The sequence below is a fragment of the Rhincodon typus genome, chromosome 19 (genome assembly GCF_021869965.1).
Source record: "Rhincodon typus isolate 14 chromosome 19, sRhiTyp1.1, whole genome shotgun sequence".
NCBI classification, from domain to species: domain Eukaryota; kingdom Metazoa; phylum Chordata; class Chondrichthyes; order Orectolobiformes; family Rhincodontidae; genus Rhincodon; species Rhincodon typus.
Window position 1 is genome coordinate 26,717,326 of NC_063350.1, and position 24,265 is coordinate 26,741,590.

At 38.1% G+C, this 24,265-nt stretch overlaps 1 protein-coding gene across 3 annotated transcripts in view; it reads left to right on the top strand.

Moving 5' to 3' along the window:
* Nucleotides 1–24,265, top strand: part of LOC109937175 (histone-lysine N-methyltransferase PRDM9) — a 76,233-nt gene that overhangs the window by 49,984 nt on the left and 1,984 nt on the right. The window contains exons 4-7 of one of the 3 annotated variants that reach the window (XM_048608308.1): nucleotides 4,900–5,066; nucleotides 5,349–5,412; nucleotides 20,723–20,898; nucleotides 23,973–24,265. The exon at nucleotides 23,973–24,265 is cut by the window's right edge and continues 1,984 nt beyond it. In XM_048608308.1, coding sequence (XP_048464265.1) covers nucleotides 4,900–5,066; nucleotides 5,349–5,412; nucleotides 20,723–20,898; nucleotides 23,973–24,265 — 700 coding nt within the window. Of the gene's footprint in view, nucleotides 1–4,899; nucleotides 5,067–5,348; nucleotides 5,413–5,495; nucleotides 7,701–20,722; nucleotides 20,899–23,972 lie in introns of those variants that run through there. The other 2 variants (XM_048608309.1, XM_048608310.1) reach the window with 2 other exon arrangements.

Sequence of the window (24,265 nt, forward strand, 5' to 3'; positions counted from 1 at the left end):
GGGCCCTCTGTAGGGATAAAGTGGCTTGGTGGGAGCAATTTTCTGCCAAGATTTAGTTCTGGCCTTTGCAAAGTTTAAGACTTGTTAAAACTTTCCCAGACATAACGTGCAAAATTGGTATAATTTGTGAAGTGCCTAAGCTCAAAAGGAAAAATGGTCATCTTTTCAAAGAGGTGCCCAGCTGTGGGAAGCATTGATGATTTTGCAGTTTCCAACAGGTCAGCTTATTAATGTCCAAGTCTGTCAGTCATAATCAGTCCATTTCTGATGTACTTATATCTCCTTACATGGCCCCATGCATTCTCCTCCAGCTGAAGGAAACTTAACAGTGTAGGCTGCTGAACTGTTATCCATTTTGTAGTTGGCACACAAATCAGCAGACTTTATGCTTGCATAAATTTGTTCAACATAGCACATGAAAGTGGGTTTTAAATTTATAAATTGATTGTAATGGACCTGCTATTCTACCACATCTAGAACTTTAATATTGCTAAGAAGAGGGAGGTGCTGCCAAAGCTTGATGTCTTACTCGCGTCCAAGGCAAATGCAAAACTGAAAAATTTTAAACAGTCTTAACAATTTATATTTAAGGAGAAAGAGTGTTGACTGGTTGTCAAGTTGAAATTGGCTGAGGTATTGCTGCAGAGACACCAATGGGAGCTGTGTGTTCCCTGAGCTCTAAAGTAGTACAAAAGCGTATTCCTTTTAATTGCATAGAATGGGTCGTGAGGTATGAATGTATGTCGATTGTAACATAAATGGACCACATTTGATATTTATTATCTTGTATTGGTTGCTAGTGTTATTATTGCACTCAGGATTGTTCAGCAAGTGTCACCCTTTCATACAGTAACACCTAACAGGTGTTTGTTTTGATTATTGCAAGCTTGGGTCAGTTGAGTATCGTCTGTACCCTGCCTATTCCGAACAATTAAAGGTACAAGTTTGACTTGATCAACAAATTGCTGAGACTTGTGGCCTATGTACTTGGCATCATGCTGTGACTGAAATTTATACATGGCATTGATGAATGACTTTGTATGGTAGGCAAGACATCCTTTTAGATTGGTAGCATCTTACTATCATTCATGTAGTCATTTGGATAATAGCAGCATGAAACCTTTTTCTTCCTTTAACCAGTTAACCCTGAAGGTCAGAGGACAGATTAGGTGGTTAAAGGGTGCTTTATTTTGTTAGCCATGTCATAGATTAGAAGAGCAGGTATGTTATGCTGGACATATACAAAACACTTATTAAGCCACAGCTAGAAGTCTGTGTAGTGTGTTCTGGTCATGCATTATAGCAAGGAGTGATCACATAAGAGACGTTACAGATGAGATTTGCAAGATACTGTCAAGAATGGGAAGTTCTAGCTATAAGGAAAGATTTCATAAGCTGCTGGAGAAATTTCAATTTTTAGAAAATTGAGGGTATAGATAAGGAAGAAAAATTTTCGCTGTTTTAAGGAGGGTCAATAACTGGGTATCGTAGATTTCAAGCAAACAGTTAAAGAAAAAGTGGGTTGAGGAGAAACTTTCTGCCAAGACTGGGAACATTCTGAACTTTGTGCCTGGAAGAATGGTAGGGGCAGAAACTCCCATTGTTCTTCAACATTTGGATGCAGACTTGAAATACCTTTGTCTATATGGTTAGAGACAAGAAGCTGAGAAGTGGGCTCAGATGAATAGCTCCTTGTTGATTTTGTATAGATGAGATCAGGCTACGTTCAGTGATTAAAATTTACAGCTCAAATATAATTTCTAGTTTAAAAACTTACTTCCATACTGTCACTTTGAATATGTCTTCCTGCCCTGATAATGAAGAAGCCTTATTTCTCCAACCATTGCTAACAAATTTGTAAAAATGGACCATAACTTGTCCACAATATCAAACCAGGTTACTTGAATGTATTGGTGCCATTGTCCTGTTAAATGCCTTACCATGATTACAGACACCTCTCCCAAATTTGTGATAATTTGAATCACAGTAAGGTCGTTTAAATAAGATACTGTATTACTAGACATTGTATTTGAGCTATTGATTTTGATCAACAAATGTAGCATATAACACTTAAACCACTGTAACCACTGAAAAATATTGGAGACAAATTATTTATTGTACTTAGTCAAGAGCTCTAGGCTTTTAAAAACTATTTGACCAACTTAGAAAATGGTCATTGCTTGTGCTGTTCAACATGTAACTTATACATGCAAATAGGAATGGACTAGAGTCATTTGTGAGCAGGCATGCTTTACTTGAAAGACAGCTTGAAGGAGGTTTCATGTTATGGTGTAATGATGAAAAGAAAATACTCAAATCAGAAGTTCACTATCATGCAAACAGGAGTGGAAGACTTTGCCTCATGAAGTTTTAGTGTTTCATTGTGTTAACTGCAACTATGCTGATATCAAAGTGTGTAAACCTATCTTTAGTTCTTATTTCTAAAAAGTCAGCTGCGTACAAGTGCCTTTTGGTATATGCATTCCTTTGACTTATTGTGTGTCTGATTATCAGCATTCTTCATGTAAAAATCAGACCAAAACAAAACTCAGCTGATTATAGGAAATAGCTGGCTTTGCATCAATGTTTTGAATACTACAACCTTTTCAGATAATAAGAATGTGGGTTATAGTCCAAGTGACTAAGTGGTGACTTTACTGTATTTCTCAGAACTCTAGACAATAAGTTAGAACTATGGAATAAAAAAAAGCTTTTGAAATGTAGATTGTAAGACATTTGTGAAAAGTTCTGCAGATCTTTCGACAATAAACAAAGAGATGCTTGAACTTGCAAGAGCAAAAAGAACTCCCAAGTTTGAGCAAAACGTGACATACGCAAGAGAAAATGACTTTGACCATTTGGTTGCAGAGTTAGAAACCTGCAGTCATGTCTTCTGGAGGGCAAAATGGGGAGCAGAATAAAGAGGGCTCAAGTTCTGTGTAGTTGGAGACAAATGTCACAGTTGTTGCAGATGAGCTACAGTGGACATGAGGGTGGCACAAGACAGGCAAATGTGACAGCAGATCTCCTGGTAGGCTTTGCTACAAACAACAAGTGGCAGAAACTGATTCTCAAGTTAATGATTTTGTCTTTTGGGTACTAAATCCATTAATATTGTCAAATGCAGTTATCATCAAGCCAAAAGGATTTTCTCTTTGCAACTCACTTTTAGTACAACTCTATCTTTTACTGGCAGGGCATTTTTTTGTTGGTAAAAGCATGTTACAAAAATGAAGTCACATGTTTAGTATGATATGCTGTGGTGGCGTTCCTATTTGGGACAATGCATTTAGATTTGCTTTGTGGCACACCGTTGACTAATGTTCTAAACGGAGTTTCCATCATTGTATTATTATGATGTTTTTCAATATATAACCACCTCAGTGAACTGAGGTGCACAAACCAAATATAATAGTTGCTTTGAATTGGAATATTTGAAATCTTGTGGATAATAGTTTACATGAACTTCAAATAATCTAAGCTAAATTTAAGAAAGCATTTTCAGAACAACTGTCAATCAGTCTAAACTCAACTTTATGTACAAAAAGAACTTGGTTTTGTGTAGTGTTATGAACAGTGTTGTGTTAGCAGATTGCCTAAAATATCTCTCTATTCATGTTCATTATTTGCATAATATCCACACAGTTTGGCTGATAGTCACAAATTATTATTATCATTTCAAAAAATTGAAATATGTTAAAGCATTTCTGGAATGTTGTTGGTGCATCAGCTGAGATCACCCTCCCCGGCCTTAAAGCTCTTCTGCAGTGGATTTTATGTATGTGTATATTGGCCATGTTTTAATACAGGTTGTTATTGAAGACCTTTGTGAAAATCTATACGAAACTTGAGGACAGAAGCTTTATCTTTCAGCTGAAATATGCTAGCTATACCCAGTTTGACCATTTTATACAAGTGATATCTATGTATTTGTGTGGAGCTGAGACTTTGGCAAGTAATAAATAAAAGACTGATGAGACTTTATATTACGTTCTTGTGTGGAAATATTTGGCATTTTCTGATTTCAGATGCGGGAACTTTTGGCTTAAATCCCTACTGATACCTTTTCAGCAATTTCAAACCTCATATTGTACTATTTACGTTCCTCTGGCCAAAATGCCTGACTCGTGTTACTATTTTTGTTGAACTGTGGTTTTTAAAACCTGATCTGTCATCTCTTTTAATAGTTTAACCAATTGGATCTTAAAGATAAATTAGTGACAGTTGATTGTCCTATCACGTTATTCAGGAATGTTTTCTGTTATGTTAAGAATACAATAGCAGTTGAGAAATTTTGAATGCTAACTCTCCTATGCACAGGTTGATACTGAAATTTGGGCCACGTCCCTAACTTGTGTTATCGTTCCCTACAGCGTATCTATTAGATTAAAAATCACAAGCTGAATGTTTTATTTAGGCTGCTGGGTAAAACTTAATGCTGGAATTTGCATAACATTTTCTTAAATTATGAAAATTAAGCATGGTTTTTAGATGCCATTTAAAGATTTATTGTAAGCATTTGTGTGCAAAGTTGAGATGTCGTATTTTACTGTATGCTGTAGTGTACAAAGTTTACTTCAAAAGTCATTGTATCATTTAGGTAACTAATTTTTGAAAGGAAATTTATAATATTTTAAGAATAGTTGTATTTTTGGCTGTATTGGCAAACTGAACATGCCAATTTGTGTTCTTCAAATTGTAACAGTTTAACACCTCGACTGCTGTAAGACACTTTAGTTTTTTTGAAGCTGTGGGCAATTCCTTTCAAACTGTAGGATCTCCTTTCCTCTTACTGGCAGAAGAGAAACTGAAAAACACTTTACTGCAGTGTGGTTCTTTTTGTGGAAAGCCAGCTGGTGCTAGTTTACGTGGGTGAGACTCGTTTCCTGTGTTCCTCAGGGCCCGGAAATAGCTTGAATCACACAGAAGATGAACATGATTTCCAACGAAGAGACTTGTCTCCACTGACTTCCCAATTTCCAGAACAGTGTCTTCCTAGGATGTTGCAATGTGATGAAATGTTACTTAAACAAATGTCGCATAACCCAACTGATTCACCGCCTCAGGTAAGAGTCAAAACGTATTTGAGTTACAAAGACATTTCTTTAGATTAAAGTTATTAAAATGTAAAGAAGTTTGGGAGAGGACTGCGATTTTGTAAACATTGAATAATCTTACTGGTACCCAAATAGTTGTAAATATGTGCATACTTGGAAAATCTGTAAGATTGTACTCGGTTTTTTTAAAAGAAGAATTATTTTTAGTAAGTAATATCATCTTTCTGCATTTATTTTCATTAATATAAATCACAGTTCATATTGTTAACTTGTGCTATTTTGCAATTGCAGATCAAGATGGATAGCACAGAGGGAATCATAACACTATCGAAGTATTGCGAACATTCCAATTCCGGTAAAGTCGCTATTGCTTTAAGCTTGCACAATTTTTCCCTTTGAAACATTACTCCAGTCTAATACATGAATTTCCTTTCTTAGGCCTTGATGTCAACTTTGCAACAGATTTCTTGAAAGGTGAAGATTTAAAAATAGGGAGCAGCTTTATTCCAGACAAGGTTTTAAAGGATTTCGTTTTCCCATTGCCAACTACAAATTGGCATCACGAAGAGCTAACCTGTAGATTCTGCAAATTAGGGTTTGACAGTCCTGAAAAGCATAGGGAGCATGAGTATCAGCATGCGTTAATAATGCTGCCAGTTGATACCTCCGGTTATGTAAGGCCAACCCTTACAACTGCAGGCATCCATGTCTTTCCTGGGCAAGCTTTGCGGTATCAGTGCCCAAGGTGTCCTGCCAGTTTCACATTGAAGTCAAATGCTGAACGTCATGAGAAAACTGTCCACTGCAAACGCAAAAACTTGCACTGTTCATTTTGCCTGAAATCTTTTCGTGATAGAACTGATTTAAATCGTCATGTAACATCTGTACATTCATGTGAGCGTGCTTTTGTGTGTAGTAACTGTGGAAAAAGTTTTTGTATACAGAAAAACTTAATGAATCACATTAGAATTTGCTATCAGGACAGTACCCAGGTATATATTGAACTTCCTGACCAACATTTGGTTAGTGATGACCTAAAAATTGAGGAGCAGCTTGAATGTTACAATGATACACCAGTACTTGACTCTCTCCAGCAACTGCCCAGTTCACAGTCCAGTGAAATTGAATTTTCAGAGTAACTTGATGTATAACAACTTAAATTTTGTTCTTGCATTACTTTTTTTGCTTTGTCAATATTTGGATAAGACCTCAACATGTATATGCTGTATTATATTTTGTTACTTGACACACAAAATGAGGTCTTTACAAATCATTTTAATAGAAATAGATTATTCTTATTGTACACTTTGTACTTGCAGCACATCGACTTTGCAGAGCAAAGTAATTTCTTTTTAATTGCTAAGCACTTTTACATAATGGCTGGAAATAGACGGATATATTTTATTAGGTTTTAACTATATAGTTAGAAATTGTTCATGTTTTTAATCTTTGTCCTAATTAAATGGCACTTAAGGGCATTCCATAATGTTTTCCTTCACTGTTCATATTGTTTATTCACTTAAATAGTTGGTTAATCTTTCTTGTTTAAATGCAAAGTTTTGGACGAAAAGTGGTTTTCTGAAGTATTTAATTTTGATCTCAGTGCATATTTACCCAGGGCATAAGCCTGTTAAACAGTACTCAAATTCCTGACTAAAAATTACAATATGTGCAGGAAGAATTTGTGAATTTAATTCAATAGAGAGTATAATATACGCTCAGTTTGTTAACGTAGCTGGCAGTGCGTTATTTGAATAATATTTATCCCATGTAATGTGGCTTCTAGTTATTTATAAATGATTATTTTTTTAAACTCTTGTAAAGCTCACCATAGCTTCATTGACATTCAGGGGCTTCTTTGTGTTTTCTTCAATGGGATGTCCACAAAGTTCGATCTTCCTATTAGTGCAGATCCTTTCGTCAATGTGATTTGAGTTTTAAATTCGTTAATATCTCTGTTGTTAAGCTCTTGTCTTTGTTTAGTGTCACCAAAGTAAGGATTCTGCTTTAATCTCTACTTTAGAGTCCGTTTGCTGGAAAATGGTGTTTTGGGCTCCAAACTAATTAACAGTGAACTAGTAGTTTACTTTGTGCCATTTATGTCTACAGTTTTTTACATTAATGAGTATTTGTTATTGACAGCATTTCATGTTTTGTAAATTTGTTGACTGTCCTATGTTTTGTTCTAGAACTGTTGATGCTAACATTTTTTTATTATTGTGAACTGCAGTCTATTTCCACAATTTAGCCAAGCTGTTAATTTTTAGTCCATTATTTGCAACAGTAATGTGACCTGGACATGGCTATTCCTATAGCTATGCAGTTAATTTGTTCAAGGCAAACAAAAGTTAGAATTTACATTTGACTGTGGTGTTTGCCACAGGATTGTAAGTTGTTACATGTACATTATGAAATTCTCTAGCCATTTTCACAGGAAGGGATGTAATTTTTTTGGTAAAAATAGCAAAATCTATCTTGCTGTACACTGAACTATTTGATCATGCTGTTTTAAATTGCTTTGAATTCAATAAAGTTTAGAAACCAACAATCTCCTGAATGTAATGAGTTCCAGTTCTTGTCCTCCCTAAATTGTTCGTTTCTTAACAGGGCAACTGGTTTTAACTGCATCCAGGTATTTTACCAGGATTTGGCTATCTCATGTTGGCATATCAATATTTGTATGAACAATAATGCTGTTTATGTTACAAGTTAACATTATGTTCAGTGCATTGCTACAGCCTGACATTTGGATTTGTGAAATAGATATGAAGTTGATGATGTTTTACTGATGTTTTCTACACAGTTGACATATGTATGTTCATCTCTGCTTTCTACAGGTTGAAGTAAAGGTCCAATAATTTCATAGATTCAACTACCTGCTACTGTTAGTTACAGGATGCATGTTATTGTACTCTTTGGCACAGTATTTTTGCTTAGTCTTGTTTTGAACAAATTATTTGTTAGGCGCACTTGCCAATAATTTAATTTCCCATAAATCAGGTTGACAGAAAATAAAAAGAAAATTCAATAGCACTTATGTTTTCCAAGACAAATGCAGTGCTTTGGGACATTCTGATGTTGTGAATGGCACTACATGAAAACAAGATTGTTTCTTTCATCTTCTAGTAGTATATTTGTACTAGATTAAAGAACTAAACAAAGTCAGTAAGACTAACTACTACCTAGATCACTTATCTGCTTTTCAAAATAAATTATATTGTGCAAAGTAGGGAGCTGCCATCGCTGAGTGCAGGCACTGCACCATTATATTTCTAATTCACTGGGTTGTCCTCATTTGCACTTTGAGGACCATGTGGTTTGGTAAAAGCCATTTTTAGCACAGTTATGTTGATGTTGGAAAAATGCTTGAATCAAAATGTCATGATCTGTGAGCATCGGTGACCTGATGCGGTCACCGGACCACCTAGTTGGAATACAGATCTATGTTTTACATGTCCTATGCCAAGTCTTTATGAAGCTTCAATATTAAAAAAAAACTTGAACTTTCTTCATCTTGGGTTATTTGATTCTTTGCAGTCACTTGTTTTTTATGCAGCTGTTGGTGCAATAGTTAACTGTTTCAGAGACCTCCTCAACCAAGGCTGTGTCATCGATCTGAGTGTCCTTGACCGCATCCCACAGTATGCTGCTTGCCATGAGCTCAGCAGCACTCCATCCCTGCATGAAGTAGAGAAGGCCGTCCACCAGCTGAAGAACAACAAAGCTGCTGGAGCTGGCAGGATCCCCGATGAAGCATTGAAGTGTGAAGGCAAAGAGTTCCTGCTGCAGCTACACCTTTTGTCTGCCTTATCTGGAAGGAGGAGAGGATCCTGGGAGAGCTCAGAAATGCCACAGGCCAACATCCCCAGCATCTCAAGGCACTTGACCACCTTTGATCAGCTGCGATGGGCTGTCCGCATGACCAACACGAGACTCCCGAAGAGGCGTTTTACTCCTGGCTCCAAAACAGCAGATGAGCGCCAGGTGGACAGAGGATACTTTTCAGTGATACCCTCGAGGCCTTACTGGCAAAGTGCGGCATTCTCACCGACACTTTGAAATTCTTGAGCCAGTGATTCCGAAGTGGAGGAGGAGCATCTGGGAAGGTATCAAGCACTCCAAGACTTGCCAATGGGGAAAAAGGCAGAAGCCAGGTGAAAATAGCATAAGGAGCATGCTTTCACTCCAATACCCCACTACCCCTTGCCGCGACCACCTTTTGCCCCAAGTGTGACAGTCTGTAAAAGCCACATTGGACTGAAAAACCATGTATGGACTCTTGCTGGGAGTCATCCTTGTCTGCGAGGGACCTTCAATGATGATGAGTTAGCTGTTTGTTTTTAAAATGAGATTGGAAAAGTGTAGCCATTACCACATTGCAATGTGTGGGGATGAGGTCGTTGAGGTGACCCAGTTTGTGCTTTCCTATTTTACAGGATCCTTGTGAATTAGCCCATTGAATTTGAAATTGGAAATACCTAACAGTGCCATTAATATCTGAAAACGGCAAAATTAGTTGCCATTTTAAAGTTTCATGTTCAACATGTACCGTTAAGAACTAATATTAACTTGTCAGTCAGTTTGTTAAACAGCGGGTTAGAGTTTTTGCTCCTTCAGTTCTGCTGTTTCCTTAAATCAGTAGGAAAGATGAGGGAATTGAAAGTCCAATGAGCTCTCCCAATAAAACTCTTGTACTTGTTGTGATCCATTCCATAGGTTCATTATTCAGTTGTGCCCTGCCCACAAGGTTCGACTACTCCTGTCAAATGTGTGTTTGTAGATTGTTCTGGCAAAGGCTCTTCAAGGTGCACTCGTTTTCTTTGGTGCACAGATAATAGCACACATTAAAAGTCTCTTCATATCCAAAAAAGTGCTTTATTTAGTATTAAATAAATTAATGCACACCAGTTAAGGAAATAAATGGATCACAATGTTTTTAATGCAATTTCATGAAAATGAATCCTTGCACGTGTGTTTATTGGACACCAAGCTTATTCTTTCTGTCATAAACCCATTCAGTCGTACACCAGATCTCCTTGGGCTACTATTATATACAGTACGTTTTTAATAGAAGGAAAAAACTCTGGTATTCTATTTTGACTGTGTCAATTTGCAGCCATGGAAGAATTTGATATTTGTGAAAAAGCGTTTTGTAGAAACTTAAGCCATAGTGTCATCTAACTATGCAATTTAGAGTGCACAAATTCACATTTTCATCTTGAGCAGAAAGTCAGTCGCATAGAATATATTAGACCAAGTGACGTATGAGGTAGACAAACATGCGTTTACATTTGTTTCTGTATAATGGTTATTCCTGGAACAGGTCACCAGTCTGTCACTGATACGAAAACAGAAATGATTAGAAAAACTCAGCAGGTCCTTCAGCATCTGTGGAGAGAAAGTATAGTTTATGTTCCGGGTCCAGTGACCTTCTTTAGAACTGTCACTGCATGGACTGTATTCATAAATCATCCTATAAACTTGTTGCAATTTATTGGGTCTGTTTCGTTGAATTAGCTTAACTGTGCACTTTCGGGGTTAAATAAGCTTTCTTTAAAAAATGAAACAAATCCGCTTTCATTCACTTTTATTTCCCCGTATATATGTGTTTATCCAAAAATCTTTCTCTGGCTACCTCCTACTCCCTTCTCAACTTTCCTAAACTTAACTTCTGTAATAGTTTTCAGTCTATATCTATAACTGAATCACAAATATACTTTTTACAAGGACATACTGCAAATAAATATTATTTATTGTGTTTTCATGGCTTGGTCTTACTGGTTTTTTCATGACCTGTTCCTCCTCCTGTTCCATCAGTGATTTATAAATGCCATCAACTTTTTTTGTCTAAGCAAACAATTGGAAGTTCAGGCTGGATTTTTCTAACATGTTAAGTTGTCTTAAACTGTTGACATGGCAACAGTAATGTAGCACCATTGACTATGAAGGATAGCTGAATCTTTTAAATTTGTTCGTGGGACATGAGCATCACAGGCGAGGCCAGCATTTGTTGGCCCCCCCCCAGTTGCCCTTGAAGGTGACAGTGAGCTGCCATACCGAGCCATTGTGTCTGTATTTTCACAGTGCTGTTTTTGAAAAGGCATTGTTGGATTTAGACCTAGTGACAATGAAGGATGAGTGAAATTGTTCTAAGTTGGATTGGTATTTGGTGTGGAGAAGAATTTGTAAGTGGTGCTATTCCCATGTGCCTGCTGCCCTAATAGGTTGTAAAAGCTGCAAGTTTGGAAGTTGCTGTCAAAGGATGTTTGGTATATTGTTAGATTCTCTGTGGAGATGGTCATTGCCTGGCACTTGTGTGGCATGCATGGTACTGGCCACTTATCAACACAACGCTGGATGTTCTGCAGGTCTAACTGCGCATGAATGTAAAGTGTTTAAGTTTGAGCAGTTATGAATGATGCTGAATAGTGTGCAATCATTGTCCAGCAGCTGAAGATGGTTTGGGCTAAGATACTACCCTGAAGAACTCTAGTGATGTTCTTAGGGCTGAGATGATAGGCCTGTAATAAACAGTCAATATCAGCTCTTGGCTATGAAAGAGCAAGTAACCAATGGTAGTTGTTTTATTTATTTCTGTATTCAAGAAAGATTCTTTGCATTCTTGGTCAAAAAAGAGGAATATAATTAAGAATGTCCTGTTGGTCAACAATTCCAGTCAAAGGTGGTTGATTTTGGTTGAACTTCAGGAAGGACACTTCTATCGCAATCAAATGTTTTAATAACCCAAGATCCCCTTGCATCCCTTTCTGGTAAGGGATGCTAGTTAGTAACTAGAACTGGCTGATTTTATATTTTGACTCTGTTTATCTCCCCATGCCTTCCTGACGCAAGTGTACAGAAGACTACTGTGGCACTTTCATCCCCATCAGATCAGCTAACTGGATACCGCGAACTGATTGCCTGAGAACCTCTGTCTATTGCTGAAATACTTAGTTACCCAATGTTTAAGCTAATTTATTACTTTCTCCCAGTTATGGACTTTGCTGTGGTAAAGCTGTTAAATTGTTTTAGTAAGAATATATGCAATATGCAGTCACCTAAGTGAAATATACAAGCTTACAAGTGAAAAGATTTTTTAAAATCTCCAAATCAATGTTAGGGCAGAGGTGAATCGTAGGCATTGATTGTGCAGCTGGTGGTAAATAAATGAGCACAGTGTGTTATGAAGTGCTCGTGAAGATGGGATTTTTTTTTAATGCCTTACCAAATTTTAGCAGCTGGCAACATCTCTAACTGGTGTGGCATGTTATATTGTCATCAATCCCACCCGTCTGTTATATTGATTAGTTCCTGTATTGTTGGTATTCCGTGTTTGAAGTACAGCATATATTTAGAGACAGGAATCGTTTTTGTATTGTTTTAATTGCTTTTCTAAGTTTTTGACGGGGATTGTGAAGATTACGTCCACTTGTGCAGCTTGTGTTGCAAAATGTTTTTTCTGTTGTATCAGTTTTCTGTAGTCAGTTGTAGCTTAAATGAAGTCAATTTCAATAAATCAGCATGTTATGCATCCTATTTTTCAACTCTTGGTTGGAAAAAAGTTAAGGTATTTGCTCTCTCGAAAATACCCCATTAAGAAGTGGATCTCGTGTGGAAAAGCTGGACACTGACAACACACTTTGTATCTCCTTCTTTTTCCCATGTTTAGATCCGTTTTGGCCTGGATCTTGGTAGGAAAGTAATGTCACGTTCATGATGCATATTGTCACAACCAGCCAGTTTTATTATTGGGGTGGGGGAGTTGAGATAGGTGAGAGTTCTGAATATCCACAGTTTGTTGGTTGATTTTTGCAGCTTGTGTTTTCTTTGCACAAATAACAGCTCACCAAATGTTCAATCTCCTTTCTACATACCATCAATTGTTGGAGATTTTGAATGAATAGACAGAATTTTCTTTACCTGTCTTAGTCTAACTTTCATTTACTTCACTTTATATTTATTTCTGTATCTGATTTGACTTCTAATTCATTCAGCTATGTCATTGTCATAGAATCATAAAATCCCTACAGTCTGGAAATAGGCCATTCGGCCCAACAATTCCATACAGGCCTTCTGAAGATCATCCCACCCAGACCCATCCCCTAACCCTATATTTCCCATAGCTAATGCACCTAACCCTGAACACTATATGTACAATTTAACATGGCCAATCCATCTAACTTGCACATCTTTGGACTGTGGGAGGAAACTGGAGCACCCGGCGGAAACCCATGCAGACAGTGGCTCGAAGCTGGATTTGAACCAGGGTTTCTGGTGCTGTGACGCAGTAGTGCTCACCACTGAGCCACCATGCCACCCCGATTCTTTCGATGTTTTTTTTCTTTCAATTTAAGGAAGACACTTTTGATTACTAAGTTCCCAGATGTTATATTTCACACACCCAGCCACCATCAGCTCATGCTTCATGCTGTTATGCCACAATTACCATGCTCTCCCAAAATGCTGTCTGCTGTTTTGCTAAATGAGTTGTCTCATTCTCAGAAGGAAAATCAGTACTTTAGTATTGTTGTTTATTTGCAAGTTGCTAATTTCTAATGATCACAACCATTGGGAAAGGTCAGGCCTATGGAGTGGTCGCTATGGAACATTTGTATTCAAGTTGTATAGTGGTAGAATTTTAAAAGTATTGGGGCTGTTGGTTTTGTTCGCCGAGCTGGTAGGTTGGTTTGCAGACGTTTTGTCACCATACTAGGTAACATCATCAGCACGCCTCTGATGAAGCATTGCTGGTCTATCCCACTTGTATTTATGTGGTCTGTTTTGATGTGGTGATTGGCCTCATTTCCTGATCTACTTCGTAGTGGCTGGTGTATGGGGTCTAGCTCTACATGTTTGTTAATGGAGTTCCAGTTTGAGTGCCAGGCCTCCAGGAATTCCAGTGCATGTCTTTGGTTGGTTGTCCTAGGATGGTTATGTTGTCCCAGTCAAATTGGTGGTCTTCTTTGTCTGAGTGTGTGGAAACGAATGATAGTTGGTCACGTTTCTTGGTAGCTAGTTGGTGCTCATGTATCATATACCAACCACTATGAAGCAGAACAAGAAGTGAGGCCAACCACCACATCAAACCGGACCACATAAATAACAAGCTGGACAGACCAGCAATGCTGCTTCAGAAGGCGTACTGATGATGTTACCTACTGTGGTGGCAAAATGTTTGCAAACCAACCTATCAGCTCAGCAAACAAATCAACAAACCCATTCACAACCTGAGCTACAAGTCTTCTCAGAAACTTTAAAAGTACTCTGATTCAAGATTACTTGGTCAAACCATAAAAATGGTCTACAAGTTAAGCAATGGACTCGCTGGAATAGAATCATCATAAAATCCCTATCATGTGGAAGTTGGCCATTTGGCCCATTGAGTCCTACACTGACCCTCTGAAGAACATACCACCTGACCCACCTCCTTACCCTATCGCTGTAACCCTGTGTTTCCCATTGCTAGTCCACCTAGCCTGTGCACATCCTGGACACCATGGGCAATTAAGCGTAGCCAATCCACCTAATCTGTACCTCTTTTTGGACTGTGGGAGGAAACCCATGCAGACATGGGGTGAATTTGCAAACTCCACACAGACAGTCTCCCGAGGGCGGAATCGAACTGGATCCCTGGCACGGTGAAGCAGCAATGCTAACCGCTGAGCCACAGTGCCACCCCAAATAGTGGTCCTTCCTTATTGCTAGTGGATTTTGTGGGCGTATCTCCTTTGGCCTAAAGACTGGCATCTATTTCAGCCTGTACTGAAATACTGGGCTTCAAATTCACTGCCTCCAGGGCTGGTTTGATTGAAACAACACTGCAGTTCAATAACACAGAAGAAAGCTGCCTCCTGCCTTTGGCAAAGTGATTCAGAAACAGTTCCTTTATTTTAAAAAAAAAAGTTCCCACTGGTAACCCAAGGCTGAAGACAGAATGTGATCTGAGAGATCAAGAACATTTTCTGGCAGGAGCAAGCCAATAAGATCCACCAAGACTTGGTTGTGCAGAGCCTATATTTTTCTGGGAAGTGAGCCTGCAGGAGATATAAGTGCTACCAAAATGTCATTAATCTTGAAAAGGAAGTGAGCTTGTATGTGACAACTCATGAATTAAAAATTTACAGTCTATTGCAAGCAAGATCTTTTGCTGGGGCATCACTGGATTACCTCTTTTCAATTGCGTAAACTGTTTTGCTGGAATTCCAATGTGAGTTTAGAGTATCGTGGGACACTGCAGATATACTTGCAGTTCAGTAGATCCAAGGGAAAAGCTGTAAGCAAAACCAGGCTCTGTCCGTGGCCTTCAGTAATCTGATGAAGACTTGCCTCAGTCAGTGGGAAGCTCTGTAGAAGATCCTGACCCTCTGTTGGTGAATACATCAGGTTGTGCAGCCTGTTCATAACCAAGTAACTTCCATTGTCTTGGTAGTGGATTGGAATTTAACATTTCCAGCAGATGTGTGCTTCTGCCTTGTCTCTGTCTTTCTAGTGACTGTTCTGCACGGTCAAGGGTGCCCTTTGTCTTGAGGTCTGAATTTAGTACACGTTGGATGAAAGTTATTCAACCTCCAAAGGGTCTCCCTTGACCTGGTAGAAGAAGCCTATCAAGCTGCACAAAGAACAAAAGAACAGGACAAAGAACTTCAGCCCAGGAACAGGCATATTGGCCCACCAAGCCTGAACTGACACATGACACCTTGCTAAACTTAAAAACTTTTGCCTCTGTGCAATCCATATCCCTCCATTCCTTGCTTGCTCCCATTATCTGTCAAGATGCCACTTAAATGTTGCTATTGTGCCTGCTTCTACCTCCTCCTCTGGCAGTGCACTCCAGGCACACTCCATCCCTGTGTGAAACAAAACTTGCCTCTCATGTCATCTTTAAACTTTTTCCCCTGTAACCTTAAACACATGTCCCCTGGTAATTGATGTTTACAAAACTCTGACTGCCCATTCCGTACTATATCTGAATGCCAATAAGATGAATTATGTCCTCTAACCAAAACCAGGGCTTGCACAAAATATCTTGACCCCATAACGTCTTGTATCATGGTTACGATTGTTCCTGGAAGCGATCACACACTTCAGCTATTTTGATGGCCATCTGAGTTAGCACCCCTAAACTGGAGACCCGACACAAGATTTGGTGCATGAGCTTCTCCTTTGGGAAGCTTCTTAGATGTGCCTTCACTGTCACCTATGAAAGGGTACAGTCTCCAGTCATTCTCCTGTGGCTGCAGAATTGAGGTGATGTATCGCTGACTCTGTGAAAGCTTGAAACATACTGCCAGCATTGACCATGGAAGATTCTACAGGCATAATCGAGATGGATCGCTGCACAAATACCTAAGCATCCTCCAGGAAGCAAGGGTCCTGAGTATACAAGTGATCTGTCTCATACGGCAACTGCACCAGTCAGGTCATTGCGTTAGAATGCCGAACACTTTCCTTTAGAAGTGTACTTTATTCCCAGTTTGTGACTGGTCAAAGGTAATGGAGCAGCCAGCAGGAATGTTTCAAAGATACCCTGAAAGCTTATTGAAGAACATTAACCTTGACCCCAACAGCTAAGAGTGTACACTGGACTGTCCATAGTAATTTATTCTGCTTCAGTGATGAAAGCTAGATGCGCAATTTGAATGAGCAACCTGATCAACAGGCTGACTAGCAACTTACTGCTGATAGGGAATATGGTTTTGGATTATTTTCTTTGAATGCTGTTTCTCCTTTTGCCTTTTACCATCTGTTTTCCATGAGCTTTGACCTCTCCCTGAGTGTAACGAATCTTTTCTTGTATACCTCTGTCTTGTGCATTGCAAATCATTAGTGTTTATTTTTCAGATATGATGTGGTAGTTACAAAATATGAATTGATTCTTTTTGTTTCTTGGAATTGTAAAATAGTAAATTCAACCACTTAGTGACCAACTGTCTCCCAAGTGTAGTAGAATAATACATTTTTTGATCGGTCTTGTTTTCCATCAAATATATTGAAAGGTGTATTAAAAATATTTTGGTATTTTGAGTTTTAAAGTTGGAGTAGATAGATGTGGGTCAGTTCTGTGAAGATACTTCTTGTACATACAGGTCAGAAATTCATTTGTAACAGTGATTTAAGTGTGTTGGTTCTAAGAAAGCATGTACTTCAGTCAAGGGCTTAACAGAACTCCTGTAGTATCCATATATTTACAATAGACCCATTATTTTTAGCTTTTGAGCTCAGTTTATAATGGGCAACAGGTTTTGCTAGCAGGGAAACTCAGCTCTTAATGCAGGGAAATTGGTCACCCAAGCTGAGGTGTTTAGTTTATAAAGCTTCCAGTCAGGAGAGTGTGAATAGAAATCTTCAGTTCTTCGAATGGCGAAAGTTTAGGCCATCAGAATTGTGCCATCAACTTCAGAAAGAAACTATGAAGCTGTCTCTGCTGTCAAAGGAAAAAAAGACTGGGAGGAGTCAGTTAGTTAAAATTGAAGAATTGAGGTATGAGTGATCTTTTTCTAAAATTGGGTGTCTGTAAAAGGATACTGTTGGGAAATAAGCTAAAACTTTGTTTTGCTAATGGTATTAAGATCTTGGCAATAATGGCAAAAATTAAACATATGATCTTTTATTCTGGGATCTGTTGTTGTTGGGAAACTGGTTGAAATTTTTGTTTTGTTGTTTGTATTAAGATCTTTCTAACTGCCTGATAAACATAATAGTTTTGTTGTTCGTTTGTGGCTCACTACCACAGGAATAACTGCAAAAATTAAATAATCTTTTATTCTGGGATCTGACTTGTCCAGTATTACCATCAGCTGGGATCATAACAATATCATTTCAGGGCTGAAACATCTGGTATAAAAGAATCTTCAAATTTCACTGTTCCTAAAGCAACCATTTGGATTAATGTGCTGAGATAGATAGTTCAGATTTTCAAGATAATAATTTAACACATCTTTGCAGCAGTCATTGCAACATCTGTTAACAACATTTACAGTTGTTGAGCCAGTACACACATTGGGACCAAAGTAGTGTGGACTTTGTTCCATTGAGTAAGCCAAAATCCAACAATATCAAGGAAATAGAATCAAAGCCAAAATTCAATTTGAGAAATAAACTATGGCTATGTTTAAACAGTCTTTCAAGAGCTTTTCCTCTTCTGTATCGTCATTTTTTGACGAGTTCATCTCCGTCAAGTTGTGCAAATGGAGTCAGTACTTGTGACACTTCTGTCTGTTATGAATGATATTTTTCTATACATCTGCTCCTTCCAGTCTGCCTCACTACTCCTCCATGTTGGATAGTTGCTGTCCTTTTGTCTAATTGTCTTGAATATTTAGATGAATCTGTTATTTATCTAGCCATCTATCCACCCAATCTTACACCACTTCCCACAAACATTTCACGCACTGTATGTTCCTAATATTCTGTCAGTCAGAATTGAATTTCTGAATCATAATGAATGCTCTGGGGCAGCTTGTAATCTATATCTGTCTTGTAATCTAAATTAAATATTTAAATGAGAACGACATGTTTGATTTTAATAATTATGTCCATTAGAATGTGAGCATGGTATTACAATTGTCTGCAAGGTTTAAACTTTCCGCAAACAATATGTACTATATATGTAGCTCATTATTTTCTAGCTTGTATTCATATTCCTTGTAGGTACCCATATAAACACAAAAATTTGATGCGCTGATGTGCGCAATCTGGGAATACTAAAACTAGTTGCAAATTTTCTGTTGTAATTATCCTTTGCAGGTTATCTTCAAATCTGTTGTTTTGAACTGATTAAATGCTTCAAAAATTCTACTTGATCTACTTACTTTGCTACTTTCAACCTTTCAATGGACTGTTATGTATACGTGATATATGTTTGGCTCTGTTGGCAACAGTGCTTCTGTGATTCTTGGACCTCCGTAAATACTGATAGATAGTTGCAGCCCGAAGTGTGTGCTGCAGTCCTTGTAATATTTTTAATTAACCTGCTCAGATGTACTTTGACACACCTGTGGATAGGTGGGACCTGAATCTGAGCCTTCTGATGCGCAAGTAGTGATACTACCACTGTGTCACAAGATATCCCAGGTGCAGTCTTCTGATGAGAAGTCAAAGTTGTTGCCTTTTAATTGAACTGTAATGTTCACCTGGTACTAGTTAAAGCAGGGGTTTGAATTTCTTCTGGGATTTTATGAAAATCCTCCCTCAGCCCACTAAATAAAACAAACAGGTTGGCCATCTCATTTGCTCTATGTGGAATCTTTAATTTGCATAAATTGCAGCCATAAACAGCAAAATGTAACTTGTGTATAACAAAAAATTTCAAAATAATGTGAAATGTGTTAGAATTCCTGAGGGACATAGGCCTTGTTGATGCAAGGTCTCCCGTTCACCTTTTTTTCTATTATATAGTACAAGTTAATTAACATTTTTAAGTTTAAGATGCTTAAGGGATTGTACCTTGTCCAGATTTAGAGCTAATTGGTTTCATGTAGTCCAAAAAATGACTCTTGCGTATTCTCTGAGAGAACCCAAACTGTACAGAATCTGTTCAGCACAAAGCTTCATTTTAAATGTTGACGCTCACTCAGCAGCTGTTTTAACAATATACTGCATAATAATTTAAGGTAACTTTTCACGCAGTAAGTTCAGTAGCACTAATTGTATCTTTAATCAACCTGTTGGACAGGTTAATAATTTAAGTGCGTTGGAGGGACTCAAACTCAGGCCTTTGGCCCAAAGATAGGGACACTGCCACTGTATCACAAGATCCATTTTGGCACCAACTTTTTGGGGTTGGTTTGTTTATCCAAAAATGAGATGAATTGCTTCAACCTTCTTTTCAGTTTTGGCTCTTATCTATCAATGCTACTGTGGACATCAATTGTGTCAGCAGCAATTTACCCCTTGCCTATGCTAATCTAACTTTATTTTGAGTTGAAAAAAATCATAGCTTCATGTGTTTTGTGAATTATTTCTGTGTTTTTAGTTTTCATATGAAGCAGGTGCTTAATATGAAATTTAGTTGGATTGTTGATTTTTGTTCTGTTTCCTCTCAGGGCAGTTATTCATATCAAAACAGCAACTAGAAATTGTTCAGACAGACTTTTTATACTTGTGTATTTCTTGAGGAGGTGCTTGTTACTGCCAGTTCCAAAATCCTTTGATTTACTGTTCAAATAAGGAGTTTTTTTAGGAATTGCACTTTTCAATGTAAATTCCCCACCAGTGGTAAAACAGTACAGGTATTTCTGTTATAATGCATGTTTTGTTAGCGCAAATTGGCTGTAACGCGATTGATGAATAGTGGATGCTGTTCGGATAACGTGAACTTACTGCTGTACAATATAGCAATTTATTTCCTCTAGCGATTTCCCTATAATGCAATTTTTCTATGGTGATTTTCTGTAGCACAAGGTTGCAAAGAATGCAACTATGGTGTTATAGGAGAACTGCCTGTAGTTTCTTAAAAGCCGAAATAGAAGGGTCGCTGTGAAAATAAATGAACATCTGTAATGTGTGTAATTGAAAATGTAATTTTACTTTCAATGTCATTTTGATGCTGCCTACATATTAGAATCACTGAATAACCCATACTAAAAAAATGACTAAAGTAATAATCTAATAATGTTTGTTGTAAATGAGTCCAAAAAATGAATTTTTTTCTTCTAATTTTACAGTTAATGAATTTACTGTGATAAGAAAGAAGTTCAAATGTCCCTACTGCAGCTTCTCTGCTATGCATCAATGTATCCTGAAGAGGCACATGCGCTCTCACACAGGTGAAAGGCCGTACCCTTGTGAAATTTGTGGCAAGAAGTTTACACGGCGAGAACATATGAAAAGGCACACATTGGTAAGCATTATTCTTGTTCATCAGCACTGAATTTGTGCAGTGAAGATTATATAATTAAATTTTTAAAGTTAGTTTTAAGGTTATTTGGATGTGTTACAAGAACATAAGCGTGGCCACAGGGAATTATTTGAAAAATCTTGGTATCTTTGATTCAATGAAATTACAAAACCAGTAATTATTAAAAGAAATAGGTGCAATGCCTAAATGTTCAACATTGCTTGCATTGATCAAAACTAGACTATTGAACATTAAACACAGCATCCACTTTATAGGAAATTTTCATCTTTGCCATTTTATTAAAATGTGCAGATTAAATTTGAATGCTGTTTTTAAAAAAAAAAAGAAACAAAAGTTTATGGTTAAATTTGCACTAAGATGTTGTACTCTTTGGCTTCACTTAAGCATTGTTTCGCACCTTGAGATGTTATTTAAGAATAGTGAGTTAAAGTTATTTGTTAAACCTGCGGATTAGACTAGACAACTCATAGAGTCATAGAGATGTACAGCATGGAAACAGACCCTTTGGTCCAACTTGTCTATGCTGACCAGATATCCTAAATTAATCTAGTCCCATTTGGACCATATCCCTTTAAACCTTTCCTATTCAGATGCCTTTTAAACATGGTAATTGTACCAGCCTCCACCACTTTGTGTGGCAGTTCATTCCATACACTTATCACCCTCTGCGTGAAAAAGTTGTCACTCAAAGTCCCTTTTAAATCTTACTCCTCTCACCCCAAACCTATGCCCTCTAGTTTTGGACTCCCCTACCCTAGGCAAAAGACCTTGAGTATTCACCCCTATCCATGCCCCTTATGATTTTATGAAGTTCTTTAAGGTCACCCCTCAGCCTCTGATGCTCCAGGGAAAATAGCCCCAGCCTATTCAGCCTCTGCCTACTAGCTCAAAGTCTTCAATTCCATGTTTTAGCAAGTAAAATCAACAAAATAGGTGGAAAGAATGACCTGAGTCTATGACTTATGGTAAAATGTGTGAATTATGTTGGGTTTCGAATTAAAATTCAAGCTGCAAGAACTTTTAACTAAATATTACTATTTTGTAGTTTACTTTTGGATCAATACTTCTGTTTCATTCTGTTATGGGCTGTGAACAAAGTCTGCATTCATTGCCTGTCCCTGATTGTCCTTGAGGTGGTAGTACCTTTTTGAAGTGTTGTAGTCCTTGTGTGTAGAAAAACTCATTGCTGTTAGGAAGGAAGTTGACCTGAAATGTCAGCTTTCCTTTTCCTCTAATGCTGCCTGGCCTGCTGTATTCCTCCAGCTGCACACTGTGTTATAGCTATATCATTCAGGCATGTTGTAACTAAGCATCACTGTACCCTCACCCATCAGCCATGTGATCTCCTGATGGAGAAGCGATTTAAAAAAAAAAAATAATTATGCTAATTCGGGGAAAATAAAACGAGGATTTTCCTTCCTCCCTCAGGAAGGTGATCAAAAACAAACACAATCTAGAGATAATAGTGACTACAGGGCACGTTATTCAATATTCTGCCTACCTTTGTATGCATTGAGATGGGCGTTCTCCAGGAGCATGTCCAGTTCCCCTTTTAGAGTGTTGCTTTGTCAATTTGTCCTCAAAAGAAAAGTCAGCAACGTTTCAAATATCGTTGACTCTGGAAATAAAGGTTCATTGTACCCAACTTAACCTCTTGCTTAAATAACATGTACTTATCCCCCAGTCTTATTAATTCAAGTATTCCGTCAACTATAAACAGCCTAATCCCTTAATCATTTTAAATGTACAAAGTCTTCCAACGTCTTTGTCATTGTAGAGTAAAAGGACCCAGTTCGTTGAACCAATGCCAAAAGTCAGGAGTTTTCAAAATGAATATAAATCTAGTGGCCCTCTAGAACGTCTCTGAGCCTCTGTTTCCTATCATGTGAGGAGACCAGAACTGAACATAGAAGTGACCCAACCAAGGTTTTTTTTCTCTTTATTCATTAACGGGATGAGCATTTGTCGTCCATCCCTAATCACCCAGAGGGCAAGTAAGAGTCAACCACGTTGCTGTGGGTCTGGAGTCACATGTAGGCCAGACCAGGTAAGGAGGGCAGTTTCCTTCCCTAAAGGACGTTAGTGAACCAGGTGGGTTTTTCCGATCATCATTAGATTCTTAAATACATTGAATTATTGAATTCAGATTCCACCATCTGCCACGGCAGGATTTGAACCCGGGTCCCCAAAATGTTATCCTGGTCTCTGGATTAACAATCCACCAATAATACCACTAGGCCATTGCCTCCCTGTTCCATGTTTTGCACGTGGAAATTTATGGTGGATCATTCTAGTGATAGACTCGGCACACAGATGTTCACGACCTGAAATGCTGAGTATTTCCAGCATTATTATTTTTTTTTGTTTTTAATCATTTGACAGCAACATGCATTGTTCACCCATACTTCTTAATGAAACTGGAAACCAAATTCTTATTTGTTTTTTTTTCTTTTCCCCTCTCCCACCATCATTCTGGCTATTCTGGGATGAAACAATGTGGCTATAATGCCCACTGCTACTGCTTGCAAGTTGTGGAAACTACTTGTAGGATCAGTAGGTGCCTTTTTATGATTTGTCCACTTCTTTTTTGGGCTGCATTCAGTGATGATAAACAAATTGTATTTCTCAGCTTAGATTTACAACTATTAAATGCTATCACCTTATCCAGTGGTTCAAAAAATATATTGTGAGTAGCTGAATCAGAACTTGTATCTAGGTTACAGAGAGGGACATTAGCCAGCCTTCATACTATTACCTAATGATCCTGCTTAAGTGTGCCTGTGGACGTTGAGGGCAAGGAGGTCAGTTAATCTGCTGGCACTTGTCCTGAGTGACATATTTAAATGTTTACCACATCTGTGGGATTTGGAAGGTGCCTGTAAAACCACACTGCCGCAAACTTGTAGCAAAAAAAAAAATCTGACATTTTCTTTCCAATCTGGTTTAGGAGGTCACTCAAAAAAGCAAATTTCAAGATTTTTTTTCCCACTAATGGTGTTTTAGGTAGAATTATTTTTTAAAGGAAAAACTAAACACAATTTGTTTCATTTATTCAGGTCCACAGTAAAGACAAAAAGTACGTTTGCAAAGTCTGCAACCGAGTCTTTATGTCAGCAGCCAGCGTTGGCATTAAGCACGGCTCTAGACGCCATGGAATATGTGTGGATTGTGCAGGCGGAAGTCTGATGTCTCAGCTAGACCAGGATGGTGCAGATGAGTCTCCAGATGGATTGTTTGCTGCAGAAAATCCGTACCCAGATGAGCATGGGGAAATGCAGTATGCTGATGAACATGGGGAGGGTCCGTACCCCGACGATCACGGGGAGGGCCCGTACCCCGACGATCACGG